This window comes from Canis lupus, chromosome 13 (genome assembly GCF_048164855.1).
Source record: "Canis lupus baileyi chromosome 13, mCanLup2.hap1, whole genome shotgun sequence".
In the NCBI taxonomy this organism is placed as follows: domain Eukaryota; kingdom Metazoa; phylum Chordata; class Mammalia; order Carnivora; family Canidae; genus Canis; species Canis lupus.
This window is the reverse complement of record NC_132850.1, coordinates 18,569,457-18,596,900: the sequence shown is the minus strand read 5'-3', so window position 1 is coordinate 18,596,900 and position 27,444 is coordinate 18,569,457. Positions and strand designations below refer to the sequence as shown.

The following is a 27,444-nucleotide window of genomic DNA, read 5'->3' as shown; positions in this document are numbered from 1 at the left end:
TATCCCATCCCTTTCTATCCTTCAGGACAGCTTAAGTAGAATAGCTATTGTTTCTTCTTTAGACGTTTGATAGAATTTCCCTGGGAAGCCATCTGGCCCTGGACTTTTGTGTCTTGGGAAGTTTTTGATGACTGCTTCAATTTCCTCCCTGGTTATAGGCCTCTTCAGGTTTTCTATTTCTTCTTGTTCCAGTTTTGGTATTTTGTGATTTTCCAGAAATGTGTCCATTTCTTTAGATTGCCTAATTGATTGGTGTATAGTTGCCCATATTATGTTTTTAAAATCATTTGTATTTCCTTGGTATTGGTTGTGATCACTCCTGTTTCGTTCATGATTTTATTAATTAGAGTCTTTTCTCTTTTGTTTTTAATAAGGCTGGCTAATGGTTTATCTGTCTTCTTAATTCTTTCAAAGAACCAACTCCTGGTTGTGTTGATCTGGTCCACAGTTCTGGTCTCTATCTCACTGAGTTCTGCTAGAATCTTTATTAACTCTCTTCTTCTGCTGGGTGTAGTTTTTATTTGCTGTTCTTTCTCCAGTTCCTTTAGGTGCAAGATTAGCTTGTGTATTTGAGCTTTCTCCAATTTTTTAAGGGATGCTTGTATTACGATGTATTTCCCTCTCAGTACTGCTTTTGCCATATCCCAAAGATTTTGAACGGTTGTATCTTCATTCTCATTAGTTTCCATGAATCTTTTTAATTCTTCTCTAATTTCCTGGTTGATCCTTCCATCTTTTAGCAGGATGCTCTTTCACCTCCACGTGTTTGAGTTTCTTCCAAATTTCTTCTTGCGATTGAGTTCTAGTTTCAAAGCATTATGGCCTGAAGATATGCAGGGGACAATCCCAATCTTTTGGTATTAGTTAAGACCTGATTTGTGACCCAGTATGTGATCTATTCTGGAGAAAGTTCCATGTGCACTTGAGAAGAATGTGTATTTGGTTGTGTTTGGATGTAAAGTTCCATCTGGTCCAGTGTATCATTTAAAGCTCTTGCTTGTTAGAGATGTTGTGCTTAGAAGATCTGTCATTTACAGAAAGCACCGTGTTGAAGTCTCCCAGTATTACTGTATTATCTAAGGATGACGTTTCTTTGGTTATTAATTAATGAATATACTGGCAGCTCCCACATTAGGGGCATAAAATTCATGACTGTTAGTTCCTCTTGTTGGATAGATCCTTTCAGTATGATATACTGCCCCTCTTCATCTCTTACTACAGTCTTTGGGATAAATTTAATTTATCTGATATGAGGATGGCTACCCCTGCTTTCTTATGAGGACCATTTGAATAGTAAATGGTTCTCCAACCTTTTATTTTCATGCTGTAGGTGTCCTTATGTCTAAAATGAGTCATTTGTAGACAGCAAATAGGTGGGTCTTGCTTTTTTATCCAGTCTGAAACCCTATGCCTTTTGATAGGATCAGGAAGCCCATTCACTTTCAGAGTTACTATTGAAAGATATGAATTTAGTGTCATCATAATACGTATTCAGTCCCTGTTTTTGTGGATTGTTTGTTTTGATTTCCTCTTTCTTTTACAGGGTCCCCCTTAATATTTCTTGCAGGGTTGGTTTGGTGGTCACATATTCTTTCAGGTTCTGCCTATCTTGGAAGCCCTTTCTCTCTCCTTCTACCCTGAATGAAAGCCTTGCTGGAAAGAGTATTCTTGGCTGCATGTTCTTCTCATTTAGGACCCTGAATATATCCTGCAGCCCCTTCTGGCCTGCTAGATCTCTGTGGAGAGGTCTGCTCTTAATCTGTTATTTCTCTCTATATAAGTAAAGACTCTCTTGTCTCTCCTTGCTTTAAGGATTTTCTCTTTATCTCTGGAATTTGCAAGTTTCACTATTAAATATCAAGGTGATGAATGGTTTTTATTGACTTTAGGGGGGACTTCTCAATCTCCTGGATCTGAAAGCCTGTTTCCCTCCCCAAATTAGGGAAGCTCTCAGCTATTATGTTTTCAAATATGCTTTCTGGTCCTCTGTCCATCTCCGCATCCTCTGGAACCCAATTAAATGTAGATTTTTTTCCTTCTGAAGCTGTCATTTATTTCCCTTAACCTAACCTCATGGTCTGTTAATGGTTTTTCTCTTTTTTCCTCAGCTTCCTTCCTTGCCATCTACTTGTCTTATATGTCACTCACTTGTTCTTCTACCTCATTAACCCTGTCATTAGGACCTCAAGTTTGGATTGCATCTCATTTAATTGAATTTTAATTTCAGTCTGATTAGGTCTAAATGCTGCAGTTTGAAGTCTCTCAAATCTTTTATGCTTTTTTCCAGAGCCACCAGTAGCTTTATGATTGTGCTTCTGAATTGGCTTTCTGCATTGAATTGTAATCTCAATTCTGTAACTCTGTGTCAGAGAGGACTGTTTCTGATTCTTTCTTTTGTAGTGAGTTCTTCTTTCTAGTCATTTTGCTCAGTGCAGAGTGGCTGTATGAGCAGGCTGAGTCAAGAATATCAACCGCGACCTAGTATATTTTACCTTAGATGATTCTGATGAAGTCAGAGACCAGAAATTGGAAACAAAGATCAGAACAAAATAAAACAAAAGGACCACTAAAGTGAAAAACAAATTTTAAAGCAAAGTCGTAAGAAATAAAAGGCCAGGAATCCTAAAGAAGATGAGAAAAACTAGAACGGAAAGAAAAAGAAAAAAGAAAAAAAAGAAGAAGTAGAAAAAAACGGGGACTGGGAGAAGGTGGTGAAGAAGTTGTAATGGAGGGAGAATGTAGTCTACCTGAGGGGTTCTAGAGGGTGATCCTCTTGTTTCTGAGTATATTAACTTCTGTATGTTAGAAGATGCTCTGTCCCAAATTTATACAAACCAGAAATACTTGTAGGGGGCCCAGCCATTGACCACCAAAACATAAGTGACATAAAAGAGAGGAGCAGAATGGCCATGAGGAATCTCACAGAATGAACCAGCACGGTGTTCCACTTGGTTCTGCGTGCATACTGGTCATGATTTAGAAGGTATTAACTTTTGCCATTGTAGAACAACATGAGGCAGAGAAAACGAAACACACAAAACAAAACAAAAGAATATCTTGTATATCTCCCCAAATTAAGTTGAGTATGTTGAAGGGAATCTGGAAGGGGAAAATATATCTAGGACCTATAATTGTAGAAATATGAAAGTCAAAAAGGAAGAGTCTTAAAAATGAAGAGGTGGTAAAATATTGTAACTAAGAGGGAAAAAAGGAAAAAAAATCGGAAATTTACAGCCTGATATAAAAACGAGTTGTACTGGAAAAAGGAAGGAAAAAAAAAAAAAGGAGGGGTACCCTCTGGTTCTTTATACTGTAAATCCCTCGACTTTCCCTGGCGTTTCTCAGCGTTTTTGGGTCAAGGACTTGCTCTTCCCCTGTCCTTCCAGCTGGTCTTCTCCGGGAGGGGCTACTGTGCTGATTCTGAGGTGTGTGCACCTGGGGAGATGCCCCACCTCCTGCCACGTGCACGGCTCAGTGGGAGCTCTTTACCCCATGAGGCCCCTGCTCCCTGGCAGCCACGCTCTGTCCCAGGCACAAGGCGACACCAGGAGGGACAACACCACCGGCGGCGGCCAGCTCTCCAGCCCTGAAGTCACTACCCCAGTATCACCCACAGCTCCCAGTCCGCACTGGCCTAGGTGCTCCCGGGGCAGGGCGCTGAGCTACACAGCTCGGGGTCCCCCGGGGCAGGAGAATCTCCACCGTCCTGTCCTCTCCCATCCCTCTGGGGTCCCCCGGGTGCGGCTCCCCAAGGAGCAGGGCGCAGTCCCCACGGATCCCCTGGCTCCCCGAGACCCCCGGGCGCTGCAGCCCTTTCCCGAGCTCCCCGGTGGGTGCGCTCTCCCCGGGCCCCTCTGGAGGCCCCGCTGCCCCCCCCCCCAGTCCTGCGGTCCCGGGAGGGCCTTCCCTCTGGGAGGGTCCGGTGGATTTCTACAGTCCCCGCCCCTCTGGGCCTTCTCCTGTGCCCGCCCCCAGCCCGACCCCTGGGCCCCTCCCCGTGTGGGTCTGTTTCATTTTTCCACCTTCCTACCTGCTGGAAGCGCAGACCCTTGTCCCTTGGCACTCCCGCTGCTCTCCCTGGAGATCTCAGGTCGACTTCATAGGTTTCAGGATGATTTGACAGTTATCTAGGTAAGTTGGGGGGCGGGTGCCCGGGGACCCTACTCCTCTGCCACCTTGCCGGCCTCCCTGTCTGAACTGTTGTTGCACCTCAGGTGCTCCATCGTTCGTTCATTATATTTTACAGCGATGCAGACAGCCAAACTGGCCTGCTTCCAATGGAGCTGGATGGATGGGACTTTACCAACTTTGTTACCCAAAAACTCTAATCCTGGGGTGCCTGGGTGCCTCGGTGGCTGAGCACCTGCCTTTGGGCCATGGTGTGATCCTAGAGACCCGGGGTCGAGTCCCACATCGGGCTCCCTGCAGGGAGCTGTTTCTCCCTCTGCCTGGGCCTCTGCCTCTCTCTCTGTCTGTTACTCTCATGAACAAATAAAATCTTAAAAAAAAAAAAAAAACGAACAACTCCAATCCCTGGGGAAAAATATATTGCCAGTAATGTCTTTGTACTTATGTATTCATATATTTTTATTTTTAAATGAACATATATTGTTTATGTAATTTAAAAACAGAAGAACTTTATTTTTGTTTGGATAATGAAGATTTTTTTTAACCAAATGTAACAGCATAGTCCATCTTGTTAATATTGAGATACTGTTAACATCTTCATTACACTGCCATGTTCTTATTCCTAGCATCAATGTTTTCAACAAATATATAGTCACAGTATAATGCCTTGGAGAGCATCCTGAGGCAGTAGTCTTTTCCCTAAAAAAACATTAATCCTAGCTAAATGAAGGATAAGTGACAAAACGAGTAGAAGTCTGCCTGGCTAAGATGCAGAGAAAGAACAATAAGGAAACTTAAAATCTAGAAACATAACTCATTTTTATTATGTGTATATATAAGCCTTTTGTATGTTAGATGATTATTTTCATGCTCTCTTATAAAATATTAGAGAAGTCTACCATTTTGTTCATTTCCAAATGAAAATGAAAAGTCAACTCAAAATTTAGGAATCATAATTTCAATCAGAATATTTGAGTTCTTAGAAGAGAAGTCATTGTAGCTTTGAAGATGAAAGAGGGTCATCAGAGAGAAAAATTACCAAAGAAAAGAATAAAATTTTTTCACCATCAGGCCATCCTGTTTACCTGAAGTTTTCATCATTGTTTTCCTAATTCATTTATGCGTATTAATTTCTGATGCTGATAGAAATCTATTCCCCTCAAAGTCTAATTACAATATGTTATCAAAGAAAACATAAGACTAAAGCTCTGAGCATACGAAATGCTCTAGCTCTTTAATGGATAGAATCCTAGTTTTGAAATTGAAAAGCTAATTTAAGTAAATAAATTTATGAACTCAAATATTCTACTCTAACTTTTATATTCTGAATCACAGTCAGTAATAGAGTTCTTAATGTCAGGGAATAGTCAGTGGATATCTAATAAATAATTCACCAAAGGATCATGACAGCCAATATATCCAGCTCTTCTTTATGTGTACTAAAAAAAATGGTGTAATGGAAAAGAACTCTGAATTATACGACTAACAAAAGCAGCATCCTACTAACATAATTTTAACATAAGCAGAATTAGCAAATACAGAAAACACACAAAAATGGCAAAGGAGATAATAATCTTTTTAAAATCACACAACTAGATGTCTATTGATTCCATCAACCTAGAATCCCTTTCCTCCAAGTCTGCTTTCACACTGGAGGATATAAGTTAGAGACGGGCTATGAAAACCGCTATTCGGCTGGAAACTTCCTCTGGAATGAGAGGAGGTCTCATTTAGTAACCAAACTCTGCTGTGAATTCATAAAAATTGCTCCTAAGATGTGACAAAACCTGGGGTCTGTCACCAATATTTATTTCCATCTTAATTTCTTTGTGTTTTCACCAAATAGGGGGAGAGTGTGGTGAGAATTTAAAAACTCAAATGAGAGAAGTAATGAAGGCATTATTACTGCTGGAAATGCTTCCTACTTTAGGACAATGACCTCAGAAAGGTTGTAGAGTATGTCACTTATCTTTCACTTCTCTACATAAAATATATCTGTTGACCAACTTCCTCATGGCCGTCTTTACTTCTTTATTTCTCAAGGTGTAGATAATGGGATTAAGTAAAGGGAATATCACAGTATGGAACACAGACACAACCTTATCGAGGGAAAACGAGTCAAATGGTCGAGCATAAATGTAGATAGATGGTCCAAACATGAACACCACAATCGTGATGTGGGAATAGCAGGTGGACATGGCCCGACTGGTACTCTCACCTGAGCCTGAGTGTTTCCTCAACATGGCCAGGAGGAAGGCATAGGACATTAGGAGAGCAATGAAGCATACTACAGAGATCAGACCACTGCTAAAAATCATCACTAACTCCTCGGGGAAGGTATTGGCACAGGCAATGCGGACGACCTGCGTGATATCACAGAAGTAACTGTCTAACTCATTGGGCCCGCAGAAGGGAAGTCGGACGATGAGGACCACTTGTATTATAGAATGAATGAAGCCCCCCAACCAGGAGAGAGCCACCAGGATACAGCAGAGACGTCGATTCATGATAGTAGCATAGTGGAGAGGGCGGCAGATAGCAGCATAGCGGTCAAAGGCCATTACTGTGAGCAGGAACATCTCGGAGGCCCCAACGAAGTGCAAAAAGAAGAGCTGTGCAATGCACCCACCGAAAGAAATCCTCTTTCTTTCCACAAAGAAGTCTACGAGCATTTTAGGGGCCGTGATGGAGGAGTACCAAATGTCAAGGAAGGCCAGGTTAGCCAGCAGGAAATACATGGGTGAGGTCAGGTGAGGGTCCAGCCTGATGGTGCAAATAATAAGAACATTTCCTGGGAGGATGAACAGATAGAAGGACAGAAATATAACAAATAGGACTAGTTGTACCTCTCGAGTCTGGGATAAGCCAGTGAGAACAAATTCCGTCACCCTAGTGTAATTTGCAGGTTCCATTTCTTCGCTTGTGTAAAAGAATATGGCTATAAAAAAATAAAGAAATTACAATTATTCCAAATAGCACTTATCTAGATTTATTTTACTGCTGCTGAAATCAGCAGATTGGTCTGTATTATCATTAAGACACTGTATTAGGATACCTTTGAGCGTCCCATTTGAGGTCTGATAAGCCAAGATAGGGAAAGAGTAAGTGGTGACCCGACAATTAGAAACACTGAAACCATATGCAGCGTGGCACGTGTCTGAAACCAAAATCCCGATGTATTAATGTTATTAATTTCTACTTTTTATGAAACTCAGCAGTGCGTTAATCCTGTCCCTGTATATCTACCTTAGCAAGCAATGTGTGCAGCTACTTAGGAGAGAAACCAAATTGTACACGGGGAATGGGAGGAAAAGCAGCCTGTTCTTTCTAGATTTGTTGTTGTTGTTGAGAAATCTAGCCAACTTGGAAACACGTGATTGTGGTCTAATGGCAGTATTTTCATTTTAATCTTTAAAAAAGATGCCGGGGCTTCGAATGGAGTGAGGGGACATTTCCTCCTTCACCGAAGCCTGCACAGCAGACTCCTTGGCAGCACGCAAGCCTCCACACACGAGATGCAACAGTGCAAGGCTGTACGTGAGAACTTTTCAGGCCGTGACCAAATATCATTACCCCCCTGGCCTTGCATCTTAGCCACTGTTCCAGGAAGGTGGGGACGAGATACAGTGATTTGACGAGCGGGTGTGCTTGCCGTCCAAGCTGACCCCTCCTGCCACTTCAAGGGGACAGTGGGAATAAGGTTTTTGCGAAACTTTTACTCAAGTCCTATTAATTGAACCTACCCCAGTATTAAATAGAATAAAGCCCATCCAATAAAAATAAGATAATCACCCATTTACCACATATGTTTCCTCTGTTAATAGTATAAAACCTGCCCATGAAAATAAGCAGTTCTTACAATCAACAGCCAATATTGAAGAGTTGTTTCAATTCTCCTGATGTGCTATTTTATAATACTGCCTCTCCTGAGAAGGTCAGCATAGAGAAAAACAAAGTTACCATTCTGTAAAGCCAAACAGATGGAACAGCATCCAGGCACTAAAGCTTAGATATACTATTAACTGACGAAAGGAAATCTCTTGTTTCTTCCTTGCAACCTATGACTCAATTTGTGAATAATTTTAACAAATGTAGGCTACTTCCTGATCTAATATGTTATGAATCATTCATAAAGAAGAGATGGTTCCCTACAAACAGACACACTAAGAAAAAAACGGTCCTTGCCAGCAACCTGACACAAAAGGCAAAATATAAAAACACTCAGAAAGCTCAGCATTATGGGACTATTTAGCAAAAGGGTAAATATTCCTATGTCCATGAATAGCCCAGGGTAGGTCTCAGTGATTTAATCAATCATGTTTAGTAAGATAAAGAAATTTAAAATTCTGTTTAAAATTTTAGTCAATAGTCTTTCAAAAAAAAAAAAGAAAAAAAATTTTAGTCAAGAGAAAGATAATGCTGCCAGTTTTCAATCCTCAACTTTCTTAAAAGCACACTTATCCAGATTGACATATTTCCTAGAAATCCAGAAAGCAATGGTTTTACCTTATTTACCCGAAGAAGGTTCCTAATAGCCTCCATAAAACTTTACACATGACATTGAAAGCTTTATCCCAAAGTATATAGCTTCTGCATCACTTCTATAATATTCATTTATTCAACAACTATTTAGGGAACAGCTACTCTGTGCTAACTGCTAAGAACACAACAATGGACAAAGAAGACAGTTTCTGCCTCACTGAACTTTCATTTTAAAAATATAGACAGACAACAAATTAGTAAACAAACAATAAACAAATGAACTGTAAATAAGCAAAATAAATAATTACCGCTATTAACAAGAGAAAGAGAGGGAAGTAAAGAGGGAATGAAGATAGGTAATACATAGTAGAGGCATGGGGGTAGTGATGAGAAGCATCTTTGAACTGATGACATGTCAATTAACTTTGAAAGCAGGAGAAAAGCATTTTAGGAACAGAGAAGAGCAAATACAAAAGTCCCGTGATAAGGAAAAGTTTCTAGGAACTATAGAAGACCTGCAATTTCCTGAAGCACAAGAACAGAGTAGAGAGAGCTGAGGACCAAGTAATGTGATCTATAAAAACAAAATTAGGTTTTAACAGCTTCTAATATATTTTGGAACATATTGTTATATGGCTTATAATATAGCTTAACAAGACTTGTGACTGAGAAATATCACTGGCCACTTTGCAAATAAATTGAAGTAGGATTACACATAAAGCAACATTTATTAAGAGAAATGTTTTCTTTAGAAAATATTTAGGAGATGCAATTGGCATCTGCTAGATTTACTGCTGAATTGTAGTCATTGCTGTAATTGTACCAAAGCCACTTGGAATTTGAGCACCATAATGGAAAACTATTTAAAAAATGTAACTTATATCTTATGTATCTAAAATGAGGTTCAGGACACCTGGTTAGCTTAGCAGTTGAACCTCTGCCTTCGGCTCAAGTCATGATTCTGGGATCCTGGGATTGAGTCCCACATCAGGCTCCCCACAGGGAGTCTGCTTCTCCCTCTGCCTGTGTCTCTTCCTCTCTCTCTCTTTCTCTCTCTCTGTGTCTCTCATGAATAAATAAATATAATCTTTTAAAAAATAAAGAGTATACAATGGAATATTACTCAGCCATTAGAAATGACAAATACCCACCATTTGCTTCAACGTGGATGGAACTGGAGGGTATTATGCTGAGTGAAGTAAGTCAATCGGAGAAGGACAAACTTTGTATGTTCTCATTCATTTGGGGAATATAAATAATAGTGAAAAGGAATATAAGGGAAGGGAGAAGAAGTGTGTGGGAAATATCAGAAAGGGAGACAGAACATAAAGACTGCTAACTCTGGGAAACGAACTAGGGGTGGTGTAAGGGGAGGAGGGCGGGGGGTGGGGATGAATGGGTGATGGGCACTGAGGGGGGCACTTGACAGGATGAGCACTGGGTGTTATTCTGTATGTTGGTAAATTGAACACCAATAAAAAATAATTTTATTATTAAAAAAAGAAAAATAAATAAAGAGTAAAATTATTTGCAAATGACATATCAGATAAAGGGCTAGTTTCCAAGATCTATAAAGAACTTATTAAACTCAACACCAAAGAAACAAACAATCCAATCATGAAATGGGCAAAAGACATGAACAGAAATCTCACAGAGAAAGACATAGAAAAAAATAAAAATAAAAATAAAAATCCTTAAAATGAGGTTCATCCAGCACATTCAAACTATTAATAAAATTTGAATGAATCTGCCCTGAATATTTAGAAATGTTTTGTCCATGCTCTAAGAAAAGTTTGGAATTGTGCCAATATAATCTGGAGCAAGGAATTATGTTTGTGGGAAATCTGGGAAACCCTCCATGGATGCTGAGTTAGGGCATTTCCTTCCTAGGCTGCCATCTAGAAGGCATTTGCTATTCCAAGCCAGCACTTACTCTTAGAGCAGCTAGTTGGTCAGGAGGGTTTTACTTTATCCTGCCTATACTACACCTCCCATCTCTTGATACAAGCCTGTTCCTCTTTTTATTCTCTTTAAATAAAAATTGTGTATATTTAAGGTGTACAACACAATAATCTGATACATAAATACATAGTGAAATGAATACTATCACCAAGTTAATTAACAGAATCTCTTCACACAATTACCATTTTTTTTTCAGTGATAACTCCTGAAACCTAGACTCTTAGCAAATTTTTGGTCCTCAATACAGTATAATTAATAATAGTCATTATTCTGTACATTAGATCTCCAGACTTACTCATTCATCCTACATAACTGCAATGTAGTTTTTGATCAACATCTTCCTATATCCCCCTTGTCCCTGATAATAAGCATTCTACTTCTCCATGGAAAAAGGAAATATGATATAATAATATAACAATAGTAATATACATATAATTCTGTCTTTAGAAAAAGGGACCCTATCATTTGCAACAACATGGATGAACCTGGAGGATGTTATGCTAAGTGTGAAATAAGCCAGACAAAGATCTCATGTATATGTGAAATCTAAAAAAGCCTGTTCCTCTTTTAACATCTAGTGAATTCCCATTCTGTGCTTAATCTGCAGGGATGTAGTATCTAGAGAATGACTACAGAGATACCCAGAAGGATCAAGGCTCTCCCTACAGGTGAGTGAACTGTGAACTCACCTCAAGGGAACAAGTGCTTTAGGGAAAAGCGAGAATCTGTGCAAAACTTCTTCCTTACCAACAATGCAGTGTTCATCCATGTATCTAGCCAAGCTCTTAGTAATCACACGGAGAACAGTTATCTTGCCAATTTGAGGAATTAGGGAGGCTACCACAGATTCTAAAATAGTAAAAGATTTAAATGACTCAAAAGATACTGAGTTACCCTCATGCAAGAGGCATTTAAAAAATATTAGCTATCATCCATGACCACTACTGATTCTCTTTCCTTAGATGTGAATGAAGAAGCCAGTGTTTCCCAGAGTAAAAGTCATTCATCGTAGCCCCTCCTGGAAACCAAAAACTCACAATGGAAAGAACTTCTTTCAGACCCTGTTTCAATAACATGAGGTAGAAGGAGCAAGCTAAAACTGAGAGGCTGGGAAGATGGAAGAAAAGGAAATGTTGTGCTGATAAGGGGAAGAAAGCTGTAAAAGAAAGAGGCAGTTATTACTCTTGCATTTCTTCTGAGGATGAAAACTGCCCATCTTTATGAGTCTGCCAGTGAAGTATTCATTTACATGAACAGGCAAAATAATTTTATAAGATAAATAAATAAAATATGCATAATTAGATTCAAATGAAGGTTTATTGAAAATTCTTCCCCAGAAAAGAAAAGTACTTCAGCCTTTCAAACCTGCTGATCATGGGACTATGTTAAAGGCTATGTACGTGGTAGAGCTTTAGCCTCCCTGAGCCAGGGGACAGAGCAAAGGAGACCCTAAGAAATTGAGACTACGATCAAGTGAGGAAGGGAACCTAGAGGCAAGCATAGTAGGGAGGTACTAGATTTTTAGAAACCAGAGATATGTGGAGTTTATTTTTAAAGAATACCTCAATAAGAGACCCATGTTAGAGCAAACCATTCAAAAAAGATATTTTTAGAGCAGTAGGATAAGAAATCGCAAAGTTATTTGAAACCTTTTGTTTTATATTTATGACTTTTATATATGTTGCACACAGGAGTGCACATGTAATATCACATATTTCTTTAATTTCTCCAATATTTTTATAAAGAATTGAATTTTAGAAAGTGTAGGGTATTTATGTGACATATACATCTGTTTGTAAGGCAGCTATAAAGAACATTGAACAAGAATTAAGACACTTAGATTCCCATGATAGCTTAGCCACCAAAATCTACGTGTCCTTAGGAAGATCATTCATCTTCCCTCTACAAGTTTCTTCCTGGCAGCATAAGGAATTTCAACTAGAATTTTAACGAATAACCTAGCTGTATAATTCTAGAATTCTATGAAGATGAAAGTGGATTGAGAGTGAAGGCCCCAGAAAGGTAGATTAAGAACAATGTGAGTGACAACGTGGAGGGATGGTGACTTAATCATCACTGTGGATATACATAACATGTAAAATAAATATCTTAAATTCACTTTTCCTCTTCCTAAGATATCAAGCTTACCTCTCTTATTCGATAAGATAGTGATGAGGTAGTTTACGAAAGCATCTCACCATATAGAGGGATATGTGCAGACCAGGGATCTTGAGCCTCACAAATAAACCAGCAGTAGAGAATACCAAAATGTAGCAAGTATCTTGATTTCCTATATGCTTTGTGGCTCACAGTAAACTAGGCAAGAAGAAAGCATTAGGATTGGAGAAGGGCTGATTTCAATATGAGAGAATCATTTGCTGCTTGTGCATTTCTCTTAAAATAGACATGGAGTGTGGGTGCTTTGTTTCTAGTCACAGCTGACTAGTTACTAGCTATGTGACCTCGAGAAACTCACCCACTTCTCTCTCTTACTGTGTCCATTAGTGCGGATAGTGGAGATGGTCATAGTACCTACCTCATAGGTACTATTGTAGGGATTAATGAGCTAATACATGTAAAGCTCAGAAAAATACCTCATAGTTCATACTTAAGTTATTATTACTGTTGTCATTAAGATGATAATGATACTTATATTCCCTTTACAAAGAAGCAAGCTCAATAGAGAAACTATTACTCTTATATATGATGTCCAAAATATTTCCCTTTAATGTCTGTTTAGACTTCTCTTATGCCCACTCTATCTCCAGCTACTCATCTTGGATCCAGAAAACTAAATCTAAGAAATGACTTAGAGAAGAGGACCAGAGCATTTGACTTCTAAGTACTACTATCTCCTCCTGCCTTCCCAGACTACAATCCTATGTGACTGTTGATAAATCACTATTGTTGGACCACTAAGAGTCCAACTCTTGGTTCAGCTCAAGTCATGATCTCATAGCTCATGATCTCATGGGTCATGAGATCAAGCCTGGCTTTGGGCTCCCCACTCAGCGAGGAGTCTGCTTTTCTCTCTCCTGCTGCCCCTTCCCCTACTGTGAACACTCTGTCTCTGTCTACAAATAAACAAATATTTTTTTAAATCACTATTGTTAAATCATCCAGCTAGTCTGAGAAGGCCTTTTTTTCCCAAAATGTCTGAAATTTTGTATGAATAATTTCTAACAAACACCAGAGAAATCTGGGCTCTCATAGTAATACTCTGTTCACAACTCAAAAAAACAAACAAAACAAAACAAAAAAAAACTTGATGCATTGCCTTGTAGCTTTTCAGTTTATCTTTTAGCCAAAATATAACTGAAACTCTGAGCCCCGTGAAGACATGAAGCATGTCTCACTTAGATATCTATCTAGTGCCTGAGAGAACTTCTGGCACATTATGGTCTTTAATATGTGTTTGTTGGATGGATGGATTTGTAAGTGAACAAACTAGTTGATGACATTATAGGAAAAAATTATCAAATACTTCTAAGATTGTTTTATTATTACATTTAGTGTTTCCTGAGCCTGCTTCATGATTCCTGATTTGTTTCCTGCAGTCGTCTTTTTAAGATGACTATTTTATCTATATTAATTTCAAATAAGAGTCTCTGCTTTTAAGTTTTTTCCTTATTCACTTCCAGAGCTGTTGCTGCTATGAACTCCAGTCCGTTCAAAATGAAACATGACAAGTCCTATCTCCCCCTTCTTCTTCACAGTGGTCATCTTGAGGAACCATATGCACTCCTGACTGACTTCACTTCAGGAGTGACAGGATTCAGGGGGGCCCGGGTGGCTCAGCAGTTGGTGCCACCTTCAGCCCAGGGCCTGATCCCTGGAGACCCAGAATGGAGTCCCGATTGGGCTCCCTGCATGGAGCCTGCTTCTCCCTCTGCCTCTCTCTCTCTGTGTCTCTCTTATAAATAAATAAATAAATAAATAAATAAATAAATAAATAAATAAATAAATAAATAAAATCTTTAAAAAAAAAAGGAGTGACAAGATTCAAAATTTTGAAAGATTATTTTAATGATTTGGCACTCTCTGAAGACCCATAAATTAGAAGAACCTTCTCTGATTGAAACTGTTTAAGAATGGTTCATTCTGTAAATATGAGATGACCCAGTTATCTTCTCAATGCCCTGTTCAGCCTTGGGCTCAAAAATGCCTTACCTATTTGTACACTATGGCTAAGGTCTGCTCTATATGATTATGATCATCATGTTTCCCTTACACCTTTCCTTACCAGAAGCCTCTACTTCTTAACACTATTCTTTGAGTATTTTACAGAGTTATTCCCATTTTTACGTCTACCACATTGTCTCAAAAAATAGTTTATGTAAATAATAGAATGCCATTCTTCCACCTACCAGTTGCTGGTGAGAGTTCTGGTATAGTCAGGAACTATAGAGGGGATAGAGGTGCCTCTTTCCCCATCTACAACAGAAAGCTTTGTCTTCTAATTCTGGTATATATCAGTTCCTTCCTTGATGTAACAATGAGCTAACTAGCATCATGGGTTATGACTAAGAATTCCAATTCTCTGGAGTCCATGGCCAGCCAGCTAGGAATCAAAACACTGAGGGAATAATTTAAAAGTTGATGTGTGCATCACCCAAAGAAATGCACCTGAATTTCCCATAACAAATAAGGAAAATGGCTCATTTACCTAGATTAGAAGTAGAAAATGTTATGGTGTATGGTATGCTCTCTAGACTATGATGAGTATTTCTAATTGTGCTGTCTCAAAGGACTATGTCATTTAGAGATGTTGCATCCTTGGAAAAATGGAGATCTATCAAAATCTAATATTACATGAATTGCTTAAACTCTACTGATGTTTGCAATAAAGACCTTAAGTAATAACTCCTTAATATTTCTGACTTTTTTCAGTGTCCTCTACATGTGCTTAATGATTACCTACTATATGTCACACACCCTACACACTGTAGTAGGCACCAGGCATATAATGATGAATAAGAGAGAAACTATCCTTATTTTCCTAAATCAACTGTCCCATCTATGAATCACAAATACTTGTCAATACCTTTCACTTAGAAATGTTCTCTGACAAAGAACCTAAGAGTCTATCTCAATGGTATTTCATCAGCCTGGTCTTCATTTCACATATTTTTGACATTTTTCCTCCTAAAGTTATCTTTATATTATACACTCTGTGAAGAGCAGATAACAGAATTACCTTTAGTAAAGTTGCAGATACAAAATTAATACACAGGGGATGTATGTGTGGCTCAGTGAGTGGTTGAGTGTCTGCCTTTGGTTCAGGGTGCAATCCTCAGGTCCGGGATGGAGTCCTGCATCAGGTTCCTGTGGAGAGCTTACTCTCTCTGCCTATGTTTCTGCCTCTCTCTCTCTCTCTCTCTCTTTTTCTCTTTCTCTGTCTTTCATGAATAAATAAATAAAATCTTTTAAAAATTAATACACAGAAATTGGTTGCACTTATATACACTAATAACAAATAGAAAGAGAAATTAAGAAAATATCCCATTTGCAATTACATCAAAAAGAATAAAACACCTAGAAATGAACTTAACCAAAGGGGTGAAAGAACTATACTCTGAAAACTATAAAATACTGATGAAAGAAATTTATGACAATGGAAAACAAATGGAAAACTATTCTATACCCATGGGTTGGAAGAACTAATGTGGAAAAGGCCATACTACCCAAAAGACATCTGCAGATGCAATGCTATCAAAATGCCAACAGCATTTTTCACAGAACTAGAACAAAAAAATCCTAAAATGTGTATGGAACCAAAAAAAGGACCCAAAATAGCCAAAGCAATATTAAGAAAAAAGAATAAAGATAGAGGAATCATACAATCCTAGATTTAAAGATATACTAAAGTGGTAGTAATCAAAACATTTGCTGGCACAAAAACAGGTACATAAATAAATGAAACAGGATAGAGAGCCCAGAAATAAACACATGCTTATATGGTCAACTAATCTATGACAAAGGAGGCAAGAATATACAATGGGAAAAAGACTGCCTATTCAATAAATGGTGCTCAGAAGACTGGACAGCTCCTTGGAAAAGAATGAAACTGGACCACTTTCTTATACTATATATAAAATGAACTATTGGGACTTCATCAAGATAAGAAGCTTTTGCACAGCAAAGGATACAGTCAACAAAACTCAAAGACAACCTACAGAATGGGAGAGGATATTTGCAAATGACATATCAGATAAAGGGCTAGTTTCCAAGATCTATAAAGAACTTCTTAAACTCAACACCAAAGAAACAAACAATCCAATCATGAAATGGGCAAAAGACATGAACAGAAATCTCACAGAGGAAGACATAGACATGGCCAACATGCATATGAGAAAATGCTCTGCATCACTTGCCATCAGGGAAATACAAATCAAAACCACAATGAGATGCCACCTCACACCAGTGAGAATGGGGAAAATTAACAAGGCAGGACACAACAAATGTTGGAGAGGATGCGGAGAAAAGGGAACCCTCTTACACTGTTGGTGGGAATGTGAACTGGTGCAGCCACTCTGGAAAACTGTGTGGAGGTTCCTCAAACAGTTAAAAATAGACCTGCCCTATGACCCAGCAATTGCACTGCTGGGGATTTTCCCCAAAGATACAGATGCAATGAAACGCCAGGACACCTGTACCACGATGTTTCTAGCAGCAATGTCCACAATAGCCAAACTGTGGAAGGAGCCTCAGTGTCCACCGAAAGACGAATGGATAAAGACGATGTGGTGTATGTATACAATGGAATATTCCTCGGCCATTAGAAATGACCAATACCCACCATTTGCCTCGACGTGGATGGAACCAAAGGGTATTATGCTGAGTGAAATAAGTCAATCGGAGAAGGACAAACATTATATGTTCTCATTCATTTGGGGAATATAAATATAGTGAAGGGGAATATAAGGGAAGGGAGAAGAAATGTATGGGAAATATAAGAAAGGGAGACAGAACATAAAGACTCCTAACTTTGGGAAATGAAGTAGGGGTGGTGTTAGGGGAGGAGGGCGGGGGGTGGGGGTGAATGGGTGACGGTCACTGAGGGGGGCACTTGACAGGATGAGCACTGGGTGTTATTCTGTATGTTGGCAAGTTGAAAACCAATAAAAAATAAGTTTATTATAAAAAATAAAATAAAGTAAAAGGAAAAAATAAATAAATAAAAATAAAAATGGGCAAAAGGATCTGAATAGATATTTTTCTATTCAGAAGACAGCTGGCCAACAGATGCATGAAGAGATACTCAAAATTACCAATCATCAGAGAAATGCAAATCAAAATGACAATGAAATATCACCTTACACCTGTCCGAATGTCTAGAATCAAAAAGATAAGAAATAAAAAGTATTGATGAAGATATGAAGAAAAAGGAAATCTTGTGCTGTTGATGGGGATGTTGATGGGAGTGTAAATTGGTAAGCCACTATGTAATACAGCATGGAGGTTTCTCAGAAAATTAAAAGTCGAAATACCATATGATCCAGTAATTCTGCTACTGGCTATCTACCCAAAGAAAATGAAACTACTAATTCAAAAAGATATATGCACCCTTAAGTTTTTTACAGTATTATTTCCAATAGCTAAGATATGGAAGCAACCCAAGTGTCCACTGATAGATGACTGGATTAAAAAAGATGTGGTATATATCTACAATAGAATACTACTCAGCCATAAAAATAATGAGATCTTGCTCTTTGCAACAACATGGATGGACCTGGAGGGTATTATGCTGAGCGGAATAAGTCAGAGAAAGACAAATGCCACATGATTTTACCCACATGTGGAATCTAAAACACATGAATAAATAAAAAGCAGAAACAGACCCATAAATACAGGGGGAAAAGTGACTGTTGCCTGAAGGGAGGAAGTTGGGGGTTTGACAAGATGGATTAAAGAGATTGGGAGACATAGGCTTCCAGTTATGGAATGAATAAGTCACAGGGATAAAAGATAAAGCATAGGGAATATCGTCAATGGCATTGTAATCATGTAAGATGACAGCTGATAGCTGCACTAGTGGTAAGAGTTGCATAATGTATAGACTTATGAAATCTCTATGGTGTACACCTGAAACAAGTGTAACATGTGTCAATTGCATATCAATTAAAAAAAGATAGGGAAATGGAGGAAACTTAAATGCATATCACTAAGGAAAAGAAGCCCATCTGAAAGGGCTACATACTATATGATTCCAACTATATAACATTCAGGAAAAGGCATTGAAAAGATCAGTGGTTGCTAGGGCTTGGGGTGAGGGAGGTGGTGGAGATAGGGAAGGATGAAAAGGCAGAGCACAGAGAATTTTTGGTGCAGGGAAACTACTCTGTATAATAATATAATGATGGATACATGTCATACATATGTCCAAACCTACAAAATATACAACACCAAGAGTAAACCATAAAGTAAATTATGGATGCCGGCTGATTATGAGGTGTCCTAACAGCTATATCACTCTGCTGGGGGACGCTGATGAGGGAAGCTATGATTGTGTGGGGGAAGGCAGTGTATAGGAAATCCTTGTACTTTTCCTTTAATTTTCTGTGAATCTAAGACTGCTTTAAGAAAATTAAGTCTTAATTTAAAAAAATAAGGAAAAAGAAAAATCTATCCTCCTTTTGTTTCCTCTATCTACTCTCTCCTCCAGTCCCTTCAGACATAATGGTGATAACAGCTCTACTGCTTCTAACCTCTGGTTATAGTACTGCCCCATGTGACTCCTCCATATCTACAGTTTTACAGGGTCCCTCTGTGAATTTCCCTTTGTGAATTATCGTATTTTGTGTGTGTCATCAGTTTTCTGTTAGCATCCTAAATGATACAATTTTCTATAAATGTATCCTTAAGCCCATCAACTTGTCCATTCTATGCCCTTATAACTAAGATGCTCCATTTTCATCTTAGATAATATAAACTCCCCCTCTTCTCTCTGTTTTCTGAAGTCTCCCTTTCCAGGGCTTCTACCCTCTGCTTTCATCCATTTCTATTGCGCCTATGCCTGCTGTTTAGCTCTCATCTGAAAGTGCTTTAGGCCACACCTACACTGAATTCTTCACCCTCTTTTCCCCTTTGTTGTTTTTGCTGGAACACATTCTCCCATACTTTCAAAGAAAGCGTCCTTATAAATTTTATAAATCTTGGCATGACTGAAAAGATCTTATTCTGCTTTCATACCTGATTGATGGTTTTGTTCTGTACAGTGTTCTAGGCTGAAAACTGGTTTCAGGCACCTTTCTACCATGTAGAATGGTCCAGTGTTGTTATTGAATTCTCTAATGACTTTTGGATTTTGTATACTTTCTGTGGCCTATATTTTCTGTCTCTCTCAATTACTTTAAAATCTTCTCAATCTCTAGGGTAATAAAATTGCACAATAATGTGCCTTACTTACTGTTTACTCATCACTAGAATGGGTACTTAGTACACGTTTTGTATCTGGAGACTTAAACCTTCCTATGAGCTTCCCTTTCATTGTTCTTTTAAATTCTCCCCTCTGGAAAAAAAAATTCTCCCATCTGTCTTCTCTGTTCTCCTGGAACAAATATGAGTTGAATGTTTTAACTCTTGACTTGATTTTTCATATTTTTTTCTATTTTTAATTTCTTCATTTAAAAAAAAATTCTGCTTTCCTGAAGATTTTTTTTTTTATGATAGGCACGCAGTGAGAGAGAGAGAGAGGCAGAGACACAGGCAGAGGGAGAAGCAGGCTCCATGCACCGGGAGCCCGACGTGGGATTCGATCCCGAGTCTCCAGGATCGCGCCCTGGGCCAAAGGCAGGCGCCAAACCGCTGCGCCACCCAGGGATCCCTCCTGAAGATTTTTGACTCTTTCAACCCTCTATTGATTTGTCTTGATTTTATTCATTATTCTTTCTTTTATTTAGTTCCCCAAAATATTTTTTTTTATTTTTCTGAAAATATCATGTTCTCATCTCAGGATTGCCCTCTATTGATTTGACTTAATTTTATTTATTACTCTTTTTATTTAGTTTCCAAAAACGCTTTTTATTGGTTTTTTAAGTATCATGTTTTCATTTCAGGATTGCAAATATTCTCTCTGGTCAATACGGAGATATCAGTGGTTTTCAAAGTGAATTTTTTTCTGCTTTATCTAGGATTCCACCAAATCCCCTTTGGCCTTCCTAAAGTCTCACTTTTTATTTTAACTGCCTTATGTGTATTAAAGAGTTTGGCACCAAAATCTTGCCCAAAAGATCTGGATCGATAGACCAGGGCTTACTAATCAGTAGGCTTCTGATCAGGGTTCTTGCAGAGAGGCAGCCTTTCTATTTGTCATCTCCAAAGGCAGAACATGAAAGACTTTTCTCTAACATAATTTAATTTCTTAATGCAAAGATGTCAATATTTTCTTTGTGAAGAGTATGCCTGTGTGAGCACCTGGGAGTGATGGGAGATTAGAGAAGATGGGAGACTGAACAATTCCTTCCTCTTCATCTTCCTATTACTAGTTCTAAACCCCACCATCTTCCTTATGTGGTGTCCTGGCATCTCAAACACGTCAAGGATTCTGGGAGATAAATCTGTCTATTTCTCTTCAGAATCTACTCTAGTATTAGCTTTTTCTAGTAGACAAATCAGTGACTACACCTTTGCCTTCTCTTTTCCAAATACTTGTTGGAATCCTTTGTCTGTAGAATCTAACTTCTGTCCTCTTGTCTTTGTTACTGTGAATCTAAACTTGTCTCCCTGTTTTTGTTGTTGTTGTCTTATTTAGACCTTAGGAGGAAAAGGGAAAACCGATTTAGCCCACAATTTGAAATATAAAGTCAGCGTATTTTTTTCCAGATAAGTATTTTTAAAGGATAGAATGATTCTTTTTTACAGAGGAAAGGGAGTATGAAAAATAAAAGGAAATGCAACAACATGCCAGGAGTCATCATGTATAGAAGGCCTGAATGCAGAGAAACCATTTTAAACAGTTTTCAAAAGTCTCCCTCAGCAGCTACTGTCTACATTATAGTATCTACTCCCAGTGAAAAAGAGAGACTGGTAAATGTAATATTTCCGTGGGGTCACCATGAATAATGTCACATCTCTGCTAGTAAGAAAAAAAGGAAGGATGGACACTGGGGTAAGAACAAGCAGACTGTCACAAGTATCCATTGTGCATCCAGCTATGTGCCACATACAGGGAGTGGAAAGGAGGTAAAACGCATTATTTATATCCTTAATAAGTTGTAGAAATGACATAAAATCCACTAAGGTAACGAAAACCAGAAAAAAAATAAGTGATACTATTTTATAAACTGTATGGAAGTGTGCTTAAGGCATACAGAAAATGTTGGATGAAAATAATCAGGGCAGAATTCTTGAAAGATATGAGTCATGAAACAAGATCTATAAAGTTCCTTGAGGGCACCTAGCTGGCTGTCAGTGGAGCACGCAACTCTTAATCTCAGAGTTGTGAGACCGAGCCCCACAGAGGGTGTAGAGACTGCTTAAAAATAAAACCTTGGGGTGCTTAGTGATTGTCAAACTCCTGGTTTCAGCTTGGGTATGATTGTAGGGTCATGCAATCAAGCGCACATCATGTTCTATGCTCAGCAGGGATCCTACTTGCAGATTCTCTCCTTCTGCCCATTTTCCATGTACACACACTCACTTGCTCTCTCTCTCCAAAATAAGTGAAATAAAACTTTTAAAAAAATCTTAAAAAGTAAGTAAATAAGTAAAAATTTCCTTGGAATAACACAGCATTTTCTGAAGTACACTGCCCAGCTATTTATTCCCTTCTACCCAGCTATCACTGATTTTTAAGTGAAATAGACAGATTTCTCAGAGATATCTTTCTCTCATAACCTCATTCTAAATCATTCATTATAGCTTAAGAAAGCATAATTTGAATTGAAGGGATCTAAAAGAGTTAATGAGTTGACATGTTTACTCTCCTAAAGTGAGACAAGATAGACTTGACATTATGGAAAGGTCTAAGTTTAGTCCACCTCATAAGAGAAAAAGAAAATAGACTCAAATTATTTTATTAGCTAATTCTCAGATTTTACAATTCTGATGACCTACCCCTTTTACTTTTCCTTCAAGGAGACCATGTTATTCCATATGCGTTTCATGGCATTCTTTACATCCTCATTCCTCAGAGTGTAGATGAGCGGGTTCAGCATTGGGGTGATGGTAGTATAGAACACAGACACAGCCTTATCCAGGGGGAAAGTAGTGGATGGACGGAGGTAAATAAAGATACAAGGGACAAAGAAGAACGTTACTACAGTGAAATGAGACCCACAGGTAGAAAGAGCCTTGCGCCGGCTCTCTGAAGACCTCTTGCGAAGACTAAAGAGAATGACAGTGTAGGAGGCCAGAAGAATGAGGAAGCACCCTAAAGAGATGAGACCACTGTTGGCAATCACCAACATATTTACCAGGGTTGTATCAGCACAGGCAAGCTTTAGGACTGGGTGGACATCACAGAAGTAGTGGTCAATGACCTGATTATGGCAGAAAGGCAGCTGAAAGGTCAGGAGGGTCTGAACAAAGGAATGACCCAGCGCTCCCAGCCAGGACAGTGATGCCAGCATGATACAAGCATTGGCACTCATGATGGTCGTATAACGGAGAGGCTGGCAGATGGCAGCATAACGGTCAAAAGCCATAACAGTCAAGACAAAAATCTCAGCACAACCAAAAAAGTGGAAGGTAAACATCTGAGTTACACAGCCCCAGTAGGAAATGGTCTTTTTCTCAGAAACAAAGTCTGCAATCATCTTGGGTGCTGTGGCTGAGGAATAGGCAATGTCCACAAAGGACAGGTTACTGAGGAAGAAATACATGGGTGTGTGGAGCCGGGGATCAGAGAAGACCGTAAGTAGAATGAGCAGGTTTCCCACCATGATCACGATGTAGAAGAAGAGGAACAAGGCAAAGAACATCAGCTGCATTCCAGGATCCTGGGAGAGGCCTAGGAATATAAACTCAGTGACATTGTTAGCCACTTCCATGGGGACCCAGGTGATACTGGTTGGATGGCTCTGGTTCTCTGCAAGAATAAATAAATATCGTAAGCCACTGTAAGCACGGTGGGCAGGAGCAGTCTCATGGAAATACTTAAGGGATGCTAAATATAGTAGAGGAAGCTTTTTGCATCTCTTATACACAGTTAATGGATGTTTTTCTCACCATTAATTATCTTACCACATCATTGACTCACATTGGATTTTCTGTTACACTTTATCATTCTTTTCTCAAGGGTTAAATGTGGGTAAGAATAGTACACACCATTTAAGTGGTATAAGGATCACCTGTGAAGCACTATGCACATGTCACACTATAAGTGAATATATCATTATCATCACCCATCTTCATGACTGGAGAACATGCTGAATGGAAGAAGGGAGAAGTCTGGGAAGGAGTCATCCTAGGACACCAAAATCCTTGCTATGTTCATCTCCTAATTTCCATGTATATGTATTTCCATGTGCTTCATGTTTAGAAAAAGTCTTTTGCACTATTGGTGGGAATGTGAACTGGTGCAGCCACTCTCAAAAATTGTGTGGAGGTTCCTCAAGGAGTTAAAAAAGAACTGTCCTATGACCCAGCAATTGCACTGCTAGGGATTTACCCCAAAGATACAGATGCAGTGAAACGCTGGGACACGTGCATCCCGATGCAATGTCCACAATAGCCACACTGTGGAAGGAGCCTCGGTGTCCATCAACAGATGATGGATAGAGAAGATGTGGTCTATGTATACAGTGGAATATTCCTCAGCCATTAGAAACGACTAATACCCACCATTAGCTTCAACGTGGATGGAACTGGAGGGTATTATCCTGAGTGAAGTAAGTCAATCAGAGAAGGACAATCATTATATGGTCTCATTCATTTGGGGGAATATACAAAATAGTTAAAGGGAATAAAGGGGAAAGGTGAGAAAATGAGTGAAAATATCGGTGAGGGCGACAGACCATGAGAGACTCCTAACTCTGGGAAATGAACAAGGGGTAGTGGAAAGGGAGGTGGGGGGGGTTGGGGTGACTGCGTGACGGGTACTGAGGGGGCACTTGACAGGAGGAGCACTGGGTTGCTATATGTTGGAAAATTCAAATTCAATAATTTTTTTTTAAAAAAAGTATCGAGTGCTGACACCCACATTCTCAAATATGTTCTTGGGCTAGAGTAGTACCAGAAGATAGTCCAGATTTTTGAAAGGCTCACTTTAGGGGTTCCGGCAAGGATACCCAAAGATATTTGGGTCTTTGCTGCTATATTCTTCCTGAATAGTAACAATCTCAACTTTATCTGGGGTCTCCTCGGGAGCCTTTAAAATTAATCAAAGTCTAAGACCCAAGATCTTCTACTATCTTCTCTGGGAGAAAGAGCACAGGACTTAAAGATAGAACAATAAGCCTGACTCAACAGCTCTGACTCTTACAGGCTGTGTCATCCTAACACAAGTTTCCTCACTTCTGTTAACTTCAGAGTCCTCCCCTGGGAAAGAATAATGCCCCCATGTAAGGATCAAATTAATTAATGGACATAAAAGCAACAAGTTACCAGTCAATCTAAGTCATAATCATTTCAGTGAAAGAACTTCAGAAACATCACTATCAAACGTCTGAACACTGTGGGCCAGGGCCTGTATGGGATGGATCATTTCCACAGGTCTGTCCAGGTTCTTTAGGTCAAATTCGGTCTCTCGGATAACACCAAAGAACATATACTAGTGATACTGGTGTTAAAGAAATAAGATTGCTCCCTTATTTGACTCCTTAAGCCCCACTAAATTATTTCAAAGATTTTATTTATTTATTCATGATAGTCACAGAGAGAGAGAGAGAGAGAGAGAGGCAGAGACACAGGCAGAGGGAGAAGCAGGCTCCATGCACCGGGAGCCCGACGTGGGATTCGATCCCGGGTCTCCAGGATCGCGCCCTGGGCCAAAGGCAGGCGCCAAACCGCTGCGCCACCCAGGGATCCCTTATTTCAAATAAAACAAATAGCAAGACTGAAGCTCCCTGAAATCCTCAGGGAAACAGATTCAGTCTTAATTTCCTCTGTGAGCAACATGCAAGGAGAGGAGAGCAAATACTCTGGATCTCTTTCCTAACAGGAAGTTCCATCCCACAGAAAACTCTTTGTGCCATAGCATCCTTGACGTCAATATTCCTCACAGAGACATTATGACACGTGTACACGTTTTCATGTCTCTGGTTACTTGACATCATTTTATTACCTGTCAACCCTTTGAACTTTTACTTATAGAAACACTTAAAGTCCCAATTTATCCTGTTCCTCTGATTGTCCACAACTGAGGAAATAACTTGCTATTTATGGAACTGAGAGATAAGGAATAATACATTGAGTAGGTAAAGTCTTGAAAAATTCTGCACATGTATAGATGTAACACAACACAGACTATTTAAGGTACCATCTCTATCATCTTCTACATTTCACACAGCACCAATATTTATTTATCCTTTCAACTGATAAAAATTTGTAGAGCACATTCTCCGCATCTGGTATCGTGCTGTGAACATAAAAAGGTAGATCAAACCCAATACCTGACGTAAAAACATTTATTTAGAGAAATACCTTGAAGAGACGTTCTCAAATCCTCTTTAGACTGGGCCATAACTTATACAAAATCCTACACATATATAAATGAAAATTCCTTCGTGATCACCTGACTTCCTTCCACTCACCTAACCATGGTGAAAGTAGTGCACAGAGGAAACTGAATTACCTAGGCTGCACTGTTCGTGTAAAGCTAGAACTAAATTCCAATGGAAATAATAGTGATACACACTTTAAACTACAGTAAACTATTTCTTAAATTACTTATAATTATTAGAACAGATGTTGTTATGTGGATGAAGACTTTAAACATTCCATTTTTATCCTTGAATATGATTTGAATCAATGAAAGTTGCCCTCACCTGTCTCCCTGGTTGTTAATTGATCATTATAGATGGGAAACTTACTCTGGCCATCTTCTGGAGTGTGGTCCCACGACATGGATTTGGGCAACTGGAGATCTTCCTGGATCAATAAAGCTTTCTGAGATGAAACTGGGATCTCTAGTTATATATTCACGCTAAAAGACCAAAATCTGTATAGTGATGCTTCTCTTATGTCTGTGTCGCATTTCACAGAAGGATTACACCTGGAGCCTGAGAAGGGGTCCTACATTATTTGTTCTCTCTCTCAATCTCTCTCTCTCTCTCTCTCAGATTCTATGATCTTATAGCTATGCCTCGGCTTCTGATCTGGATTGTAAGGCTCTATTTCTATATCCCTGATGCAAGAGTAACTGTCAGCAATGTGTATGCATCATCCCAGCCCGAGGGAATGGCTAGCCAGGTAGCGATCTGGAGAGGATTGTGAAACAAAGAAAGTGCAAGTATAATTCCCACTAGGTATCCCCTTTTAAAACTTTATTGAAGGCTACTTGGTAAATTACTAGTTAAAAATATGCAGGCCATTTTTAGAGCTTTACATTATTTACTCAAAGTTGGTATAAAGGAAGGTAGTTGATGCTCAGTATCACTATATTGGACCACTAGCCCAAGTATACTAAGTTTATAAAACTATTAATCTGTTTTCCTTTAAAATTTCATTTTTAATTTGCAGAAGCTCAAGTATACAAGCAAAATATTTAGTTTAGTGGCACAGTAAACATCCTGCTTCAGTCCTATTATGGCACAAACGAGTTTTAAGGGAATTAGGTGTTGAAGCTTGACAGGAGGACACCTGTGTGGCTCAGCGGTTGAGCGTCTGCCTTCAGCTCAAGGCATGATCCCAGGATCTGGGGTCGAGTCCCACATCAGATTCCTTGTGGGGAGCCTGCTTATCACTCTCCTATGTCTCTATGTCTCTTAC

The 27,444-nt window shown here is 39.0% G+C and overlaps 1 protein-coding gene and 2 pseudogenes across 1 annotated transcript; all 3 read right to left on the bottom strand.

Moving 5' to 3' along the window:
* Nucleotides 1-15,077, bottom strand: part of LOC140602707 (olfactory receptor 11H12-like) — a 36,141-nt pseudogene extending 21,064 nt beyond the window's left edge.
* LOC140603237 (olfactory receptor 4M1) lies at nucleotides 4,834-7,040 on the bottom strand. The gene has a single exon (XM_072773867.1). The coding sequence runs from the start codon at nucleotides 7,038-7,040 to the stop codon at nucleotides 6,090-6,092; it is 951 nt and encodes a 316-aa protein (XP_072629968.1). The 3' UTR covers nucleotides 4,834-6,089.
* A 7,548-nt stretch (nucleotides 15,078-22,625) lies between the features above and the next one.
* On the bottom strand, nucleotides 22,626-23,564 carry LOC140602148 (olfactory receptor 4S2-like; annotated as a pseudogene).
* Between the last annotated feature and the right edge of the window lie 3,880 nt (nucleotides 23,565-27,444).

Excerpts from the sequence above, each read along its gene's own strand:
- LOC140603237 (XM_072773867.1), bottom strand. The coding sequence starts at position 7,040 with ATGGAACCTGCAAATTACACTAGGGTGACGGAATTTGTTCTCACTGGC.